General features: G+C 52.5%; 1 protein-coding gene across 5 annotated transcripts; it reads left to right on the forward strand.

Moving 5' to 3' along the window:
* The first annotated feature begins 818 nt into the window (after positions 1–818).
* On the forward strand, positions 819–18,057 carry CAMKK2 (calcium/calmodulin dependent protein kinase kinase 2). 5 transcript variants are annotated; one of them, XM_030501010.1, is made up of 18 exons: positions 820–990; positions 5,320–5,446; positions 5,881–6,358; positions 7,037–7,084; positions 7,483–7,536; positions 7,693–7,744; positions 7,837–7,970; positions 8,593–8,629; positions 9,408–9,429; positions 9,710–9,798; positions 10,022–10,221; positions 10,312–10,365; positions 10,786–10,859; positions 11,399–11,486; positions 11,732–11,827; positions 12,444–12,572; positions 14,391–14,491; positions 14,854–18,057. In XM_030501010.1, the coding sequence occupies exons 3-18, from the start codon at positions 5,924–5,926 to the stop codon at positions 14,924–14,926; spliced, it is 1,686 nt and encodes a 561-aa protein (XP_030356870.1). In that variant the 5' UTR covers positions 820–990; positions 5,320–5,446; positions 5,881–5,923; the 3' UTR covers positions 14,927–18,057. The 5 variants fall into 5 exon arrangements, 4 of the variants coding, with proteins under 4 accessions (XP_030356871.1, XP_030356870.1, XP_030356868.1 ...); XR_003993680.1 differs by having other exon boundaries at positions 845–990; positions 12,425–12,572; XM_030501008.1 differs by having other exon boundaries at positions 845–990; positions 14,851–18,057.
* The last annotated feature ends 133 nt before the right edge of the window (positions 18,058–18,190 follow it).

Raw genomic sequence — 18,190 nt, forward strand, 5'->3', positions numbered from 1 at the left:
GCGTTTATCCGTAACACTTGTTTGGAAGCATGGCTCTGCTCCAGGGAGCTCTACACTGGCAAAGTGGTGCCCGCATCTGAAAGCAACAGCGTTCGCATCTGCTCGAGGTTGAAGCTGTTGCTTCATGAACAGAAGAATCGATCAGGTGAGCTCAGCGCAGGAACGGTGCTTGATCAGAGTGTTCTTGGTAAGAAAACTAACCAGGCTTAGCGTGGACAAAGCAAGGGAGATGTTTACAAAGGGCCAGTGCCAGCCGGGGAGCTCCAGGCTGTGCCCATGTGGCAGCATTGCCTCCGTCCCAGGGCTGCAGAGCTGCAACCTGGGCAGGAGCAGTGCTCAGAGGTGGTGGCAGTGGCCTGGCGGTGGCTGCTGTGACATTTCCAGATACACTGGTTTCTAAAACCCTCCTTAGGTGATGATTAGGAAGCATTGGGCAATGGCTCAGCAGAGGCCATGGGAGGCTGGTGCAGGTCAACCCGTTTGGACCAGTTGACCTCACGCTGCAAACCCAGTGTTTGCACAAGGGCAAAAGGGGAGGAAGCTCCGGCCGGGAGCGACGAGAGGAGGCTCGGGCTTGTTTGCCGGGCGATGGTACGCGGGTGCCCGGAGGAGCGGGACCGGCCGGGTCCCCCCCCCCCCGGCTGCGCTGCGCGGTAAAGGCGGGGCCGCGGCCGGAGCGGGGATAAAATGCTAAAACAAAGAAACAATCGTAAAAGCCCCAAACCATAACAAAAAACGCACCCCAAAGAACGGCTTTGGGGGCGGGCGGGCAGGATGCGGCTGCCCGGGGGGAAACCTCCCCTTCCCCGGGGCGGAGCGGGGCCTCCCTCCCTCCTCCCCTCCCTCCCTCCCTCCCTCTCTCCTTCCTTCCATCCATCCCTCCCTCCTTCCCTCGCTGCCGCCGCCGCCGCCGGAGCGGAACCGAAAGCGAAGGCGGCTCCGGGTCCGCGGGGCCGCTCCCTCGGTCGGCGGAGCGGCGCGTCCCGCCAGGTCGGTGGCCGCGGGTGCGGGCGGGGAGGCCGGGGCGGGCCCGGTCGGGGCTGCGGCTGCGGAGACAAAGCCGCGCCCGGAGGCACCGGCACCGGCGGGTGTGGGCGGCCGCGCCGGGCCGGGGATGCGCTGCGAGCCGGGAGCGGCATCTCCGTCCAGCGGGGCTCGCAGCCGGCCTGTGCGGGCATCCCGGCGGGGCGGGAGCCGTGCTCACATGTCCCCGTCCCTCTTCGGGTTGCTGCGCCGCGGCCGCCCGGGCCCGGCAGCATCCTGCTCGCCTTTCGTGTGCCGGTGGTACCCGGTGGGCTGGCAGCATCCGCGGGCTGGGGATGTGACAAGGTGGTGGCTGTCCCTGTGACACCAGGTGACCTGCAGACCCCCACTGGGCTCCCGACCGGAGAGGTGCGGGCTTGGAACGGGGGCACTGGGAGAGTTAGGCCGTGGGGTTGGGGAAAGGAGGGGATTTTTAAGGTCAAGGAGCAATGAGGGGCCAGGAGACGATGGAGGGGATGGAGTTGGTGGAGTGACTGTGTGCAGGAGACAGGTCCGATTAGGAGAAGCCACAGTTTGGGTCGCTGTGAGTGCCTGAGCGTGGTTAGGAGGTGGGACGCAGCCCTGTGGCCACGTGCACAGCACAGAGCATCAGGAGCGTGAAGGTAACAGTAGAGACCAAAAGCAGCAGCAGGATGACCACAGGAAGCTGCTGCGATGGAGCTGTGGGCTGACCACGCGGCTGTGTGATGCTACATGAGCAGAAACCATCCCTGGAGACAGGACCAGGTTGTCCTCAGGGCCAGGGGGACTGTGCTGGGAGTCATGTGTGGTGGCTGTGGGTACTGGAGCTGCCTTCATGGCCCCTAACTGGAGAGGCAGCCCCTATCCTGGGAGAAGGAGCCCATCCCTCTCCTGGCCCCTCTCAACGAGCAGTTAGTTTCAGGAAAAACAGCCAACAGAACCCAGGAGCCCATCCGTGAGTGCACTGCAGGAGGGTCGATCGACCAGTGCAGTTCCAGGGAAGGTGGCTGTTTTCACACTGGGGAGGTAATTTGGAGGAAGCTTTGCTTTCAACTCAGCCCTAATGTCTTTTAAGTGGTGTTCACAAAGCACGGAGCCGCTCTCGTTTCCTGTCTTGCGGGCATCGTGGCGGGAGCTGTTGTTTCCAGGAAAGCTGGGATGCTGGACAAAGTGATGGTGGTTTCCTGAGCGCATCCTGGCCTGTGCTCAACACCCTGTCCTGAGCTTATGCTCTTGTTTTGGGATGCTCATTGCTCAAGGAGTATTAGGCATTGTCATCAAGATTTCTTATGATCTTGGTAAAGATGTGTTTTGACTCGTACTGAAACCTTCCACTGGGTTTTGTGCTGTTCCGATGCTACCAGCCCGGCTTTGTATTTTGTCTCCCAATTCTTTCACTGGGGTGGATGGGCCAGGGAGTGCAGGAGGCTCTTCTCTTCACCCCAGGGGCAATGCAAACGTTTGCTGCCTGGGCACAGGGACCTGGTGTAGATGGCAGCTGGGTGTCCGTTTCAAGTATCTCATTATTTTGGGTGTCCTCAGACTTCTAGAGAAGCTGATGAGAGATGTTTTTCCATTAGAAGTCAGGCGGGGATGCATATGGTCTTTGTATACTACAGTGACTAATATATTTCTGGCAAGCTCTGTGCTTGCCCGTAGGAAGGGAAACTGTGATCGATGCCCCCGTTTGTTGCAGATGACACCACTCTTGGCACTGGCACTTCCACTGCTGACAGTGACCACAGGGAAAGCAAAATAGCCCCTGGACTCTGCCCAGCAAGAGTGATAACTGCCCCATGCGCCGGCCCTGGTTAACTGTTAACCACAGACCTTCAGTGGCAACAGGGGGAGGATCCTCTGCGAGTAAAACCAGCCTTGGTTTGGGTGGTTTGTGTTCAGTTTTGTTATAAACAGCTTGGTTTTGCAGTGCATAAGCTGACCCCCATGGAAGGATGGATGGAGATGTCACTGCTGGAGCTGCCACCCAGTCATATTCCCATGGGAGGGTCCGACCCTGACACTGTGTCTGGCCTTGCTGGAGGGAATCATGGCAGGGGAAGGCGAGCGTGCGGGAGCTGGGGGCACCGTCCCATTGCTCACCCTGCACTGGGGTAGAGAAACAGCTCCAGGGAGGGAAGGACAGGCCGGTGCATCCGTCCGCTCCCATTTAAATCTGTGCAGCCAGTGCTGGCTGCAAGGTGCCATCCTCTTCCCTCCTGAAACCAGGCAGTGTGTTCCCATCCGGAGGTGGGTGCATCCCAGCAGGGACCAGGCAAGGGACCACATGCTCACAGCGGAGCTGGGGCGGCAGGAGGGGGCTGTAAAAATCACTTCCCTCTTGCGGGGGCTGATTTTGCTCCCATTCGTTTCCACTGAGCCACGTGGACGCTGAACGAGAGGGAGAGCCGCTGCCTGGGTTTCACAGAGCTCTTTTCATTTTAATATCCCTCTCCTTGCTGAATTAGATGCGAGACTGATTGCTTCGATAATCCTGCCGCAGCCGCTATGGGTTGTATGTGGATTGCAGCCAAAAGCCGTGCCGATAAATCATTCCTATACACCAGGCTGTTAGAGCTCCCGAGGATTTTGTGGGCATGTGCTGCTCGCTTTTACATAAGGATCTGCTGGAGTTCATACCAGAATGTGCCGCTTTTCCCTGGGCAAACCGGGTGGGTTGGTGAAGCCAAAGCCTCTGGGCTGTATTTCCCCTCTTTGGGTTTATTCCCCCCATTCCAGCTACTTTAGTTTTCCCTCTGGATGGGAATACAGCTCTTCTCCTCCTCCTCCTCAGCCTCCCCTTGTGCTTATTAAGGTTGCATTACCATTAGCAGTTGTCCCACATCCCGTGGGGCTGTGTTCAACAGTGGGATCTATGATTTTGTGGTCCCACTTTGGGTTTCTTTCAGGGAAGGTATCATCTCACAGGGCAATCTCTGCAAAACCCCATGCTTGGCCCGTTTGCACACACATCAAGGGAAAAAGCCCCCCAAATATCCACCCTTGCCAATACTACAGTGGTGCTTGGATGACTTTTAGCCTGTTTAGAGAGTCTGGGGGAGCCTGCTTGAAGTCATCAGCCTTGATATGTTTATCCTGGTCAAGCCAGTTAACTCCTGCTGGCCAGGGCACGCTCAGCTCTCAAGTTGGGCAGAGGCTTCATAACTCAGTTTTGGTTTAGCCTGGCAAAGTTCAGCATGAACCCTTGGAAACCCGGATGCAGGCAGGATGCTTGGCTGTGCTGTGCCACCACCAGGGACCGGTGCTGCAGCCGGCGATGCTCCCGGGGTGCCTTCATCCACGAGCTGCCTTTTTAGGTGCGGTTGTGGCACACGGTGAGGGCACAGGGCATGGCATTCCGGATCAGCTCCGGCTTCGGGACACAGCTATTTTTATGTGTCCACTGGCAGCGTGCCCAAAGCAAGCCAGGCAAATGGCAACTGGCCTCGAGATGCATCCCTGAGGGTTCGGGATGAACGGGGCAAGCTGCCTGTTTATTTTAATCCATTTTGGGAGCGCATTAAAACACACTCCCGTGGCTGCCAGCAGCACTGGGGAGGGGATTTTGCAGCCACCATGCCCGAGACACAGAGCCTTGGCTTGGCTGGTGGCTCCCGGCTCTCCTGCCCAGCAAAGCTCCAACCGGGAGTGGATTCAGCCTTGTGAAACACGGCGTTTCTGGAATAGTTTGTCCTTGTTGCTGTTCGTTAGCTTATTTATAGCCTCCCCATCCCTTGCGTGTCTCTGCGCCTCGAAACAGCAAGCGGCGCCAGGTCGGCTTCAGCTCCAGGCTGATCCCACTCGGGCAAAAAATCTCCAGTTTATGGATTGGTGTTGAAAACAGCAATTAGGCCATTGTGAAGCCTTGAGGAAGGGGGAGAGGATTTGATTTCTGCACTTGACCCGTAATTTCTGCGGGGCTGATTCAGAGTGCTTGTGCTGCGGGTGCATCACGGAAACTTCAGTGGAGATAAGTGGAGCTAATTTTAACTGTCCGCCTCGCTGAGGTGTGGGAACCAGGCAGAAAAACGCCTCAAACCTTGTTCCTGCTTCTGGGCTGTGTTTCGGGATGGGTTTTTTCACTTGCTTCTGCAGAAACTCGTTAACCTAGAAATTAAAAACAGCACCGGCACCGCGGCAGGGCAGAGCGGTGGCTTACAAACAACCAGCCAACCATCAAAGTGCCCCAGCTGCTGTGGGACATATGGTGTGTGTGAATTAATACCATTTTCTTCCCTTTTTGAATTGCTATTTAATTATTTGAGAATGTTTAAACGTTCTTTGTGGCTAACAGAATTGTTTCTCCTTTATCTCAAGGTACAGGAACCTGAGTTTTGCATAGAAGGCCATAAGGAACCCAGAGCAAGTAAGGGAAATCGCTGGCAATGATGGGCTGCAGGAGGAGGCAGTGAGCCCAGGGGGCTGATCCTGCACCCCACGCTCGGTAAGTGGGTCCCTGTGTCCCTGAATTGCTTTGTACAGGGGGTGTTTGGCAGAGATGTGCCTGCTCTCAATCTGGAACCGAGCAGTAAAGCAGGGAACCAAGTGGTATTTATGCCAGTATAGTGCAGGGCTGGATCCTGCCCCTGTAAAACACCCTTTTAGGGTATTTCTGTAGCAGAAATGACGGGGCTGTTATTCCCTGGAGTGTTTAAATAAAGGGAGTGGAAGGAGCGGTGTCAGCAGCCTTGGGGCTGGGGCTGGCCCCTGCCTGGGGTCTGTCCCGTGGCAGGGTGGGTGCACATCCTGCTGCCATCCCACTGCTGCCCTTGGCTTTACCATCCCCTGTGGGATGAATAAATTAATCCATAGAATAACAACTGGTGGGAGTAAATCCTGTTCTCCAGCAGAGCCCACTGAGCTGCTGTGTGTTTGCAGGTCCCCATCGCAGCATGGCCAGGATGAGGCCGTTGCTCACACCATGCCATCATGCACCCCCAGCAGCTCTCCCACCCTGCAGCCCCTCTGTTGTGACAGAGGCTGCGGCCGCCGCGTGCCTGGGGCGCTGCGGGACCCCCCGGCACTGAGTCCCCATCGCCCCGGCATGGCCTCGCTCATCGTGGTGACCGAGTACGACACGACGGGGAGCGTGAGCGAGGAGGAGGAGATGAACGTGGCCGGCAGTGAGGGCTTTGGGGACAGCCAGGAGCCCAGGGCGAAGCTGCACCTCTCCGGCCGAAAGCTGTCCCTGCAGGAGCGGTCGCAGCCGGCCCGCTCGCCCGGGAGCAGCAATAGCACCGAGCGCTTCATCTACCCGTCCCTCCCGTACTCCCCGGTGACGTCCCCACACTCCTCCCCACGGCTGCCGCGGCGGCCGACGGTGGAGTCCAACCGCGTGTCCATCACGGGGCTGCAGGTGAGGGGGGATGAACGCTGGTTTATTCCCCTGTGGCATTCCTTGGGGTTTTTTTGGGATAAAACCCCATGGCATCTTGTGGTGGGTGGCGATGGGATGTTCTGCTCCATCCTGGGCTATAAGGACAGCCCTGGAGAGGTGAGACCCAACAGCTCACTACACTTTGTGCCTTTCGTAGATGCCACCAGGTTGCGTTTTGGAGAAGCTGGTGGCTCACCATGATTTTCTTCTTCTCCCACTTAAAAATAAAGGGAAAACCCCACTGAGATCTAAAGAGAAAAGGGCCCTGCCTGCCCCTCAGCCTGCCCCCAGCCTGCCAGGAAACAGGCAGCAAGCAACTGCTTTGCCCATAAGAAATAGAAATACTCAGCACCAAGTCACTGGCATTAAAGCTCTGGGGCTCTCTTGGCTGCTGGTCCCCTCCGCCACGCGCCCCTGGTGAGCTCCTGTTCCACGTGAGCAGGCAATATTGCCCGCCGGGCCATTAACGTTCACAATTAGCTGCCTATAAACACAGCAACACGTGGCTGGTGCTCACGGCTCATGGATCAAAGCTGCCCAGCCCCGAGCAGAACAGGGTGTGAGTTTGCAGAGAGTTTTACTGGAGATTTCAAAGGAGGCGAGTGAACGCAAGTGGTTTTGTGACTCATGTTGGATCCCCCTCTTCTCTCCCCGCAGGACTGTGTGCAGCTCAACCAGTACAAGCTGAAGGATGAGATTGGGAAGGTGAATATAGGCTGGGTTTGGGGTGGGATGAGGGGATTTGGGGTAGGAGGGTGTTGGACTCACTGTTGCTTTCCAGCTGGTGAGTTGGCAAGTTCAGCCCCTTGCCACAGCAACACGGCCGGCTCTTCACTGGTGCTGGTCTGCTCTGGGTGGTGCTGGTGGAATCGTATATATGTTTTAAATTACTCTTAATTTTCTCCCAAGAAATGGGGCATTTGAAGCTTTTCTTTGCTGGTGGTGTGATGCTGGACCATACACCCCACTACCCCCAGCATTGCCCACCGATCACTTGGGTCGGTGATCCCAGTGGGGCTGGGTTTGCAGAGGAGCCTGGTTTGGTGCCGTGGGCTGTTTTGGACTGTCCCTAACTGTTCCCTTATGGCTGTGTCCCTCTCTAGGGCTCCTATGGTGTGGTGAAGCTGGCCTACAACGAGGATGATAACACCTACTATGTGAGTAGTGATGTTCCCAGAGCCCACAGAGGGGTGAGTGGGATGAGGATGGATCCCCTCCGCTGATTCCCTGCTCAGCTCCGTGCCAGCCCCATCCCACCAGCCCTGTTTTATCCTTGCTTTGCCCCAATTCCCATATTCTTTTCCCTATTGCAGGCAATGAAGGTTCTCTCCAAAAAGAAGCTGATGAGGCAGGCGGGCTTCCCCCGTAAGTGGCATCAAAGCTTTGGGTTAAGGGATGCTTTGGGAACTCTGGGGGTTAATTCCCAACTGGACACCCCATCTTTACCTTTCCCACAGGCCGCCCGCCACCCCGCGGAGCCAAAGCTGCCTCCGAGGGCTGCCTGCAGCCCAAAGGGCCCATTGAACAGGTCTATCAGGAGATTGCCATCCTGAAGAAGCTGGACCACCCCAATGTGGTGAAGCTGGTGGAGGTGAGCACTGGTCAGCCCCTTCTGAAATCCGCTCTGAGCTGGAAGGAGCTGGGATGCTGAAGGGATGGGCTACACATTGGCTTGGGCAGAGGGGCTGGGATGGCTATGGCAGGTCCTGCCTATGGGAGACACGTGTTCTCCCTAGTTTAAAAGGGGTTTTTATTCCCACCTCCCAAAAGAGGACTTCTTTATTCCCTGCCCAGAAAGGGAAATGCAGAAAAATGTCATTTCCTTGGGGGAAACAAAGTGCTCAGAAGGGTTTTGAAGAGGAGCTGGTGTTTCTGTGGGTTCTGTGATGCAGCCACCCTGTCCTCCACCCACTGCCTGCATGAAACGGTCCAAAAATCAAGAATTAAGGATGTGCAGGCTGGAGTTTATTTGGCTCCTGAGTCAAATGATGCTTCCTGTGTGTTTTAAATATTTACTTCCTTAAAGTACAGCTCTGTCTCTGTTCTCTTGGGTATTTTCCCCACCCCTTGTGGGTAGAAGCTCAGAGATTAGCAAACGGTTCTAATGGTGCAGATGGTGCAGAACTGAGGTGGCTGCTAAATAAAAACCCACCATGGTTTAATTTGCAAGGATTTTTGGTGCTGTTTAATTGCCTTTCTGCTTCTTTTGGCAGGTCTTGGATGACCCCAGTGAGGACCACCTCTACATGGGTAACTGGCCACTGCTCTGCGGCGCTCGTGGGGTGTCAGTGGGATGGGGGCTTGCCAGGGCAAAGAGATGCTCCTGTGTTTTGGGGTGGCTGTTCGTGGGGTTGGGTCTCTCCTCTGGTGTGGCCTGGATGTGCTTGAAGAGCTAATCCCCTCTAATGATCAGAGAAAACAGGATCCAGTCTGGGTTCAGAAAGGAAACTGGAGTGCTTTAAGGCACTTTATAGGCTTTAGTTGGACATCAGGGCTTGCTTGGCCAAGAGAGGCACCAGCATTCATGTTCTCAGGCTGCTAGAAAGTGACTTTAGTTCTTTGGCTTCGAGAACAAAGCACATGTTAGTTATCCATGGTACAAATGAGCCACTTCCCAACCTCGCTTGCAGGCTGCAGTGCTTTGCCTGATATAAATACACCCACTTTTGGAGGTGGTGTTTCTTTTCCATCATTTATGTTCAGCCTGTGCTAGCAGAGGAGCATGTGATGCCTTCATGGCCAAGTGCAGGGGTTTGCTTGGGCTTGGCTTTGCAGGCACGCGTGTGGGTTTAGTGGGCCCCCTTTTGATGAGGCTGAAGCTGCAGCACTGACAAGGTAGTTGGCAGTATCCCCTTAACTGAAAATGGGAGCAACCAAAACGCCTTGCATGAGATGACATCTCCTTGTTTTAAAAAATATATTATTTTTAGCATTTTTGTCATTAAAATAATTGCTTTGTGCTGAGCTTGTGCTTGTAGGAGCTCTAACCTGTACGTGATCAGTAACCACCTTCTCTTTTGTGTTCCAGTGTTTGAACTGGTGAAGCAAGGGTGAGTATTGGATTCCAGATTTAAACCTACTGAAGCATGAACGGGAGGTGGGGTTGGGGGTGGCACAGCTCGGCCACCTGAGGCTGCTGCAGGACACAGAGGGGATGGCGAGGTTCATGGTGGGTCTCCTATGGGTTTGGGTCACATCTCCCCAACCTAGTCACAGCTGCATACACCACATATGTGCCTGTGTGCTGTCACCAGCCGGCAGCAAAGCCTCTGGGACCTGTTTTGGCACATCTGGATTGGGATCGAGCTTTATTCTCTGTTGTCTTTGCAGCCCCGTGATGGAAATCCCAACCCTGAAACCTCTCAGTGAGGACCAGGCTCGGTTCTACTTCCAGGATCTGATCAAGGGCATTGAATACTGTAAGTGTCTGTGCAAAACCGATGGGGTTTCTTACTTTTATTCTTTTCTAAACACCTGGGGCTGCACTTTCTGCTGCTGTACAGTGCCCTTTCTGGTGGCACATGCTACTGCACAGGGGTTTTTGATGCTGGGCCTGGTCGTGGTGTTAGCAGAAAGGCTTTGTGGCTCCTTTGCTGCAGACCGGTGCTGCTGTTGAATCCCTTGTTTTCCCTCTGGCTGCAGTGCACTATCAAAAGATAATCCACCGGGATATTAAACCTTCCAACCTCCTCGTGGGGGAAGATGGGCACGTCAAGATTGCTGACTTCGGAGTCAGCAACGAGTTCAAGGGAGCCGATGCCCTCTTAACCAACACAGTGGGCACCCCTGCCTTCATGGCCCCGGAGACGCTCTCGGAAACCAGGAAAATCTTCTCTGGAAAGGTATTTAATAGCAGTTTGAGGGGGTTTGGACTAACCTTCCTTGCACACGCTGTCTGTTGCAGATCTAACTCTGCTTTCTTCCCTCTGCAGGCTTTGGATGTCTGGGCCATGGGGATCACACTGTACTGCTTCGTGTTTGGGCAGGTAATGAGATTGAGTTTTCAGTGCTGTGGGTGGTTGTGGGGGTTGGCACGTGCCTCCCATGTACCAGATATGTGGTGGGATCTGCACCCGTGTTTGAGTAGCTGGGTATTGACAAGGGGAGACAGGGATGCGGGGGGGGAAATGGGAAACCTCTGCCGGTCTGTGGGATGGGTGCAGCCAAAAGTGCTGTGTTTCTGGTTTTCCCCAATTCTATGTCTGGCCAGATTTTTTAGGAAAGGAGCTGTTTGGACGTTTTTATTCAAATGTTATTTCACTGTGTTTAAAAGAAACATTGATATAATAAGAAATTTTCTGGTATTTCCCTATAACCCTCCTTCAAACCCTATGAGATCCCAGTGCTCCACTGGCTGCCCCACTGCAGGTTGTTGCTTTTTTCATTGCTTCTTTGCTTTGTGGCAGTGCCCTTTTATGGATGAAAGGATCCTGAGTTTACACAATAAAATCAAGACCCAAACGTTGGAGTTCCCAGACCAGTAAGTGCTCAAAACCCCACAACCTCTCCAGCCTATTTTAAAGCTCATTTGAGCCATTTCTGAGTTGCTTGGGTGGAGCTGGCCCTGCTGGGCTGTGGGTTTGCAAAACTCAGGCTCTGAGCCCTTCTGTTGGCCCTGGAAAACTTCCTTTGCATTAAACATGAAGGTAACATCTCTTGGTTTGCAGTTGCTGAAGGAGTGACTGAAGCTGCAGAGGCGTTTGAGGGAACACATTAACCTCTGCAGTTGCTGCCTGTTGGGTTTTAGCCTGGGTGGAAGTGGTGTCAGGCTCTCCCAGCCCTGTACATGCAGGATCATGGTTTAGATTGCCCAGAAAGGGGATATGTTGCTTCCCTGGGGGGCACTGGGAAGGAAAGGCTGTCTGGCACCTGAGTGCACCGGTACATGGAGCTGCATCCCTGCGAGGGCTGGGATCCAGCTGCCCAAATCTGCCCAGGAAGGTGGGTGGCACTGGGGTGAAGAAAGCAGGCAGCGTCCATCCCCTTCCCCATCTCATCTCTCCCCTCTCCTTTTCCCAGGCCTGAAATTACAGACTTCTTGAAGGATTTGATCACGCGGATGCTGGATAAAAATCCCGAATCCAGGATTTCGGTCCCAGAAATCAAGGTATTGACCCAGCCCCTTGGTGTTGGCTGTGGCTTCACTTCTGTTGGGTTCTCCTTACTCATCTGTTTTTGGGAGTCAGTTTGATCGCGCCAGGCTAGGTCCTCCCCCTGTGCCCAGGTCCCTGGGCAGGTAAGTCCCAGCTCCTTCCCCTGCTCCGGGACCTGCTCAGCTTTGGGACCTTTGGTGCCTACAGAAGTCACAGGCAAAAGGAAATCCCCTGAGCACAGTATTTCCTCTGCTACCAGGAAAGTACTGTGCAACAGCCTTTCGTAGGAGATTTCTGGTCCTGTGCCCCTGCGAGAGCCTGGAAGGGGCGAGAAGCTGAGAAAATGGAGACTAAGGTAGGGGGAAAGGATTGTGGGGGAATTGTGGAACCATTCTGTGCTCCTCCTGCAGCTGCCCAAGACGTCTGGTGTGTGGGCAAGGAGAAAGAGGAGCTTCTGCCTTCTGTCGTGGATTAATTCAGGTCCAAGACTAGGGCTTGGGGGTCTCCGCATCACTATGGCTCATACGTATGATCTGGAATAAATCACTCTTGGCACTGTCTCATAGAATCATAGAATAGTTAGGGTTGGAAAGGACCTTAAGATGGACCTTAAGATCATCTAGTTCCAACCCCCCCTGCAGTGGCATTAGACCATGTCACTCTCATCTATAAGATGAGAGTGAAAATAGGTCTTCTTCCCTAAAACCCACTGAGACTCAGTGCTGTAGGTCACCAAGGTTATTGCTCAGTTGTGTAGATGGGGCCATCTCTGGCTCTGGATGAGCCACACGGCAGCATTTTCTGCTCCTGCTGGTGCTGGGGTGAGCTGGCACATCTCTCCCCTGCTCCCTGGTCCTTCAGGAGCACGTAGGGGCCGTAGCTTGGGCGAGGAGATGCGTTTGCCAGGCTTGTGTTGTTGGAGTTATGAAAAAGAGGAACTCGTTCCTGACAGGCTGTGTTATTAATTGAAGTTGCACCCTTGGGTCACCAAGAACGGAGCGGAGCTGCTGCCCACGGAGGATGAGAACTGCACCCTCGTCGAGGTGACGGAGGAGGAGGTGGAGAATTCGGTCAAGCACATCCCCAGCCTGGCCACTGTGGTGAGTATGAGGGAGATGATGCTCTGTGGATACACAGCAGCATCCACGCTGCCTCCTGGGATGGTCCCAAGCAGCTGGAGGTTGCTGCTGAAGGTCAAAAGCATTGGGCAGGATTAGGGCAAAAACTTTCCCTCTCTCAGGAACAAGCACTGCAAGATGGGGTCTCAGCATCTCGCTGGAGGTGACCATACTCCATGGTGTGAGAGAATGTTCTAGAGTGGTCCCAAAGGGATCTGTCAGTGGGTTCCTGGTCCTCACACTTGAGCTGGCTGCCTAAATATCAAGGTATTAGCTTAGGGCAAAAGAACATCTGGTCCAGAACCTGCCTGTGTCTGGGAGTGGGTGTTTTGGCCAGGCACGAGCAGCTCCTGCCCTGCTCTGCCCATCCAGCCTCAGGGACTGCACGAGCTTCCCGGGATGAGGATTTTATCTGGGCCACAGTGTGCACCAGCCCCCGCCTGCAGCTATTATTGGTGAACTCATCTCTTTTCAAGCACATATTTTTATTCTCTGCAACCCACTGTGGTGGTGAGAACCACAGTGTAACCCTGCTGTGTGTGGGAAGTGAAATCATTTGGGGTTTTGAACCTAACGATTCTTTTGGGTGCCCACTAGCCCTTATGCTAGAGAAGCGACCATTCACAGTCCCCTGGTGTGTTATCTGCCTGTAGACACGCAGGCTGTGATTTGTTAAAGCACAGGTCTCCCTTTGAAGCCCCTTTTCTGTCTCGTGGCTGTGCCCACATCTGGCCCCATTTCTGGAGCTCTCTCCCACTTTGGTACCCGCAGGAGTCTCTTCAACCACAGACATGTGAACAGGCAAATGTGCCTTGTGCTGCTCATGCTGAAAGAGCAGATCTTGCTCTAATGAGATCACCACTGATGAGGGGGTTTCCCCCCCTTTCTCCTGTTTGGAGGTGACTTGCTGTAATGCAGTGGAGGATGGCTCAGTGCTCCCAGCCCTGTTTGCATCCAGGTGTGTTAAGCACAGCTCAGGGCAAGTGAGCTCTTCCTGCGACTCTTGCCTCTTAAATAACACACTGCCTCCAGGCACAGCGTGTGCTTTCCCATTTGCATTTGTTCTTCAGAATTACCCTCCAGTGCCTGATCTTTGTGCATCCGACTGCAGGCGTTAACACTGAGCACAAGATTCACGTGGCTTCGACTTGTCCTGTGGGACCTCCCTGGCACGTGTGTTTCAGATGCGTCAGGGCTCTCAGTGAGCAGATTTAAGGCACAGAAGGATGAGAAGCAATATCAAATGAAGCCAGGGGTTCCCAGAGCAGGATGCAAGTGCTGAGGCAGGGCCAGTGCTGCTCGCTGGTGGTTCTCTGCTCCCACCAGCAAAATAAGCTGGGGGATGCCTGGGAAGAACCCCGACACTCGCTCTGTTCCCAGCAGCCTAAGGCAAAATTGTGCCGGTTCCTTCCTTCCCCTCTCCCTTTCCAATGAATTCTTCTGCCAGGATATCGCAAGGAACTGGGAATTCGCAGGCACTGGATGTGACAATCAGTAAAACCTACTTCTGGGGGGAGAATATCTTCCCAGCCTTGGCTTTGCTCTCCTTTCCAGCCACTCACACTAGTGTGGCTCTCGTCTGCGTGTTCAGTTGTTGCACCGTGGGTTTCAGAGGGGGATACAGCCCTTGTATTAAGCAGCTACAGACTCATAAACATGCTTCCTTCTGGGTTTTTGTTAAAGAGAACTTTGACTTCTTTTCACTAGTTTTCTTACTCACTTGGGCAAGAGGGTTGGATGTTCCTGTTGCCCTTGAATGAAAGGAAAGTGTCCCTGATGAACTCCAATCTGGTCTTGCAGATCTTGGTTAAAACGATGATCCGGAAGCGATCCTTCGGGAACCCGTTCGAGGGGAGCAGGAGGGAGGAACGGTCGTTGTCTGCCCCCGGGAACCTGCTGCCGTAAGTGTCATCACTTCACCTCAGCCCCAGAAGATCTTTGCAGCTTGTCTTAATGCTCTGGAAGTTGCTGCAAAGCACAGGAGGAGAATTTGAGGAGCTGGGCTTTGAATCTTTCATGTGGGGCCATGGCTGGGATGTTCACACTCCCTTTGGGTGACCTGTAACTGCTGTGGGATGATTTTATGACGTGACGTATCCTGCCACTCCAATGGGCTGAAAAGCATCTTTCTATGGCACTTCCAGCCTGTTACAGGGGAAGGGACAAGACACATGCTCAGGTTCCCAAAGCTCCCGTGATGCTGGTGCCTCTGCTTTGCCTTCTATGAGTCGCTCAGCGACTGTTTTATTTCCTTTGAAAGCAGGAAACAAGGCAGCGAAGATAATCTGAAATGCAACGACTTGCCCAACGTGGGAGAGGAGGAACTTCTTTCGTGAACATCGACTTTATGGTTCTGTTGAGCAGCTTGGTCCAGGGCACGTTCTAAAGTGTGCAGCTGAGGATGAGCGACATCAACAGAGCCTGCACCAAACACAGCATGACACGGCGCTATCTCAGTATAATGCTGGATGTAGAGCTTACACAGCAGCATGTTACCAGACATCCGACTACTTGCCATGAACATCGAAGCATCTCCGACCGCTTGGACTGCTGACTTCCCACGGGAAAGGCGCTGGCTGGCAGCAGAGGTGAGCTTGTGTGGAGCAAAAAGAACCCAACAAAGCAGTCAAAACGTGCATTTGGAACTGCTTTTAATGCCAAATCGTTTCCAGGGACTGATGCCAGCGTCCCAGGGGTGTTGTAGGCCCATCGTGTAGGTGACACACACGACAGTAAAACTACACTCTGAGGGTTCACAACCAACCGGAAATGTTGTTGCATCTATTTCTTGTCATTTTCTGGTTTGTTTTTAATTGACATCTTTTTAACTGCATGGGAACAAAGCAAAAACCCACCTTTTCAGCTTTCTAAAGAATGCCTGCCTTTGGGAGCCAAGTTGTGTTAAGCAGCATCTTCGGGACACTCAGAAAGTGAGGTTAATTACCTCCCAAGGTAATTAATGCCATTCCTAAGGTCTTGGTGTGACAAGGACTTGGTAAGTTGAGTATTCAGTGTATGAAAGGAAAAGGTATTTAAGGGCTTAAGTTCAGTCTGAACTATTTTTGCTGCAGACACACGAGTGAAAGGTGGTGTTTAGCTAAATGTTTGTTTTGAGCAGTAGAAGAAGCACTAACAACCATTTGTTTCTAAATCTTTTACTTGATCTAGGTAGATATATTATGAAATATAAAATTCAGGGTAAAATCCTTCACTTCCATGTACATTACATGGTTTACTACAATTAAAAATAATACAACGTATGCTATTTTTTAAGTATAGACTTAGGGCTTGCTTAGAATTTAAGATCTTCATGAAATACTTAGGTTAGGTAGTAATTTTCAATGAAACTTCTGTTTTCCAAACTCTTAATCTGGAGTCTGGGGCCAATGCTATGTTTTATTGCAAGTTCGTTACCAGTAATTTGTGAATGCCTGTGGATCAGAGGCTTGTTAGTAAATTAAGTGTATACCTAATTCATGGATTGTTTCTTATGAAGAGCTCCTTCACCTTCAGTCAGATTACTCTGATTATTTTGTGGTGCTTGTAAAAAATAATCATCTATTGTGTGGTGGGAGAGCCTTTGATGTCCAGATTCGCTTTCCCAAGTTCTCTGTGCTTGGACAAAGCTGGAGAATGGCAGAGTGTGGATGAGCTGGAGAAGAATCAGGGTTTGCTTGAGGAAAGGGGTCACGGTAAGTACAGTTGTTCTGTGGATGGAGCACGGGACTGGGGGGGAAGATCTGACAATGTCTGATGTGGTTTTGTGACCTTGAATGAGGTGTTGAAATGATGGTGTACCTGAAAGAGGGGGAAGATTCACATGTCCCAGGTACGTAAGGGACTGCTAAGGTGTAATTCTTTGCCCTGAAGAAGAAGGCACTAGGAGAGACCCAGGTATTTTGGTTAATGGTAAGATCTCTGCCTGCTAACCCTGGCCACACTTCAGGAAGTGACCATCCCCTTGTCTTCCTTCACCTTGGGCAGCGTGCCGAGGTCCTTCTCCCCATTGCAGCTTCCTGGTTAAGACAGGTCTTTGTTAAAGCCAGGACAGCGTTAGCAAGTGCACGGGTGCCTGCACAAAGTGGCGCTTACATCTTTTGATCACTTGAAGCCATGCTCCCCCTAAATCACAATTTATTACCGAAACATTTTGGGGCTGGCCTCTCTCCGAAGCCAGTGCTGATGGTTTGTGGTTTAGGAGCAGTACTATGGAGTTTGGAGCCATAAGACATGCACTGTTTTCCTCCTGTTTTCCTCCGAGGCTATGCCAAAGCCCTGCAGCTTTAGCTATGGGAAAACCAAACAGGTAACTTGGGTGCCAGCACTACTACAGCTGCCTGCTCCCCTCTTCCTAAACAGGACTTCTCACCGCAGGAATGCGTGTGAGAGGTTCATCCTCTAACCCTGCAAATGGACTTGTTCTGCCAAAAAAAAAAGAAACAAAAAGAATCAGGGAATCTGATTATTTGTAGCTGGTGCATAGTAACGTGTGTGGTGTGTTTCTGTTAAAGGTGAGTTGTAGAGATGCTCTGTGCTGCGTTATCTCTGGTGTGTGATGTCGGGTGCCTAGTGAGACAGTTTACACTTACCAAACAGGCTTGTCAGGTGTAACGCAGCTTCTGAACAGAATAAACTGTACCAGTTCCTCGATGCCCAGCCACAAAGCCACTGGGTCTCAGGCACTACCATAGCTCAGTGTCTTACAGCAAGCACGGGCTTGGTTCAGGAGGATCCTCAAGCTCCAAAACGATTGTCTCTCGGTGCCAGCTCGGGGCGGGCTGCAGCCAAACGCACATCTCTGAAACAAACTCGATGTCAATTGTTCTTGCTGATGAGTTCTGTTGAAAGCATAAAGCGTGGCTGTGAGAGGAAGGGCTGTCTAACTGCATGACCTGTTAGAGAAGCTGTGCTGTATATAGCAATCTGCTCAGTTCCCCAGCGGCTGTTCCTTTGTAGTAGAGGTAGCTTCTTACAGTGAAGTAAACATTTTGCTTGTGCCTTGGAACTGGGCTCTAGCTTGATTTCCCCAACTCCCTTCCTCTTTTCAAGCAAGCCCAGTGCTGACTGTAGGCTTAATGCTGGGTACTAAGCCTTTTTGGCTCTGAAAGCACACAGGAAAGTGCTAAGGGGAAACCAGGCCTCTTGTCTGAGTAGTTTTCCTTGGTGGTCCCCTCTTACCTATCAGGCAATTGATCCATTTCTTTTCTAAGGTCCTGAACTATTGCTGATTTTTATACTGTTTGTTTAATGATCAAGGCTTGTGTTTCATTCCTACTCCTTTATTATGCATTTAACTTTATCAGGTGTATCAAGTTTAAATACTGTGTATTTACCACTTTTAAATTATATTACCTAAGAAGAAAGGAAAAAACCAACCAAGTGTTTTTCCACAGAGCTGTTCAAGCTTCACTGTACAAGTTGAAATAAATGACATGCAACCAAACCCAGAGGTAGTGATCAAGTGAAACCATTATCCTGTTTGACTGGTCTTTATCAAGCTCTGAGAGTTTCCTTGTTGGAAGAGAAGCCCGAAAGCACCTTCCTGCATTAGTGAAGGTTGGTGCTCTGCCACGACTGGGGTTAGGATGAGACCGCAGCGG

Source organism: Strigops habroptila, chromosome 11, assembly GCF_004027225.2.
Source record: "Strigops habroptila isolate Jane chromosome 11, bStrHab1.2.pri, whole genome shotgun sequence".
In the NCBI taxonomy this organism is placed as follows: Eukaryota; Metazoa; Chordata; class Aves; order Psittaciformes; family Psittacidae; genus Strigops; species Strigops habroptila.

What these genes read in the sequence shown, in the direction of transcription:
- CAMKK2 (XM_030501008.1), top strand. Translation starts at nt 5,924, where the DNA reads ATGCCATCATGCACCCCCAGCAGCTCTCCCACCCTGCAGCCCCTCTGT. An exon ending in GAGGCAGGCGGGCTTCCCCC is followed by an intron (nt 7,745 to 7,836) that starts GTAAGTGGCATC and finishes CCTTTCCCACAG; the next exon opens with GCCGCCCGCCACCCCGCGGA. An exon ending in TTTGAACTGGTGAAGCAAGG is followed by an intron (nt 9,430 to 9,709) that starts GTGAGTATTGGA and finishes TTGTCTTTGCAG; the next exon opens with CCCCGTGATGGAAATCCCAA.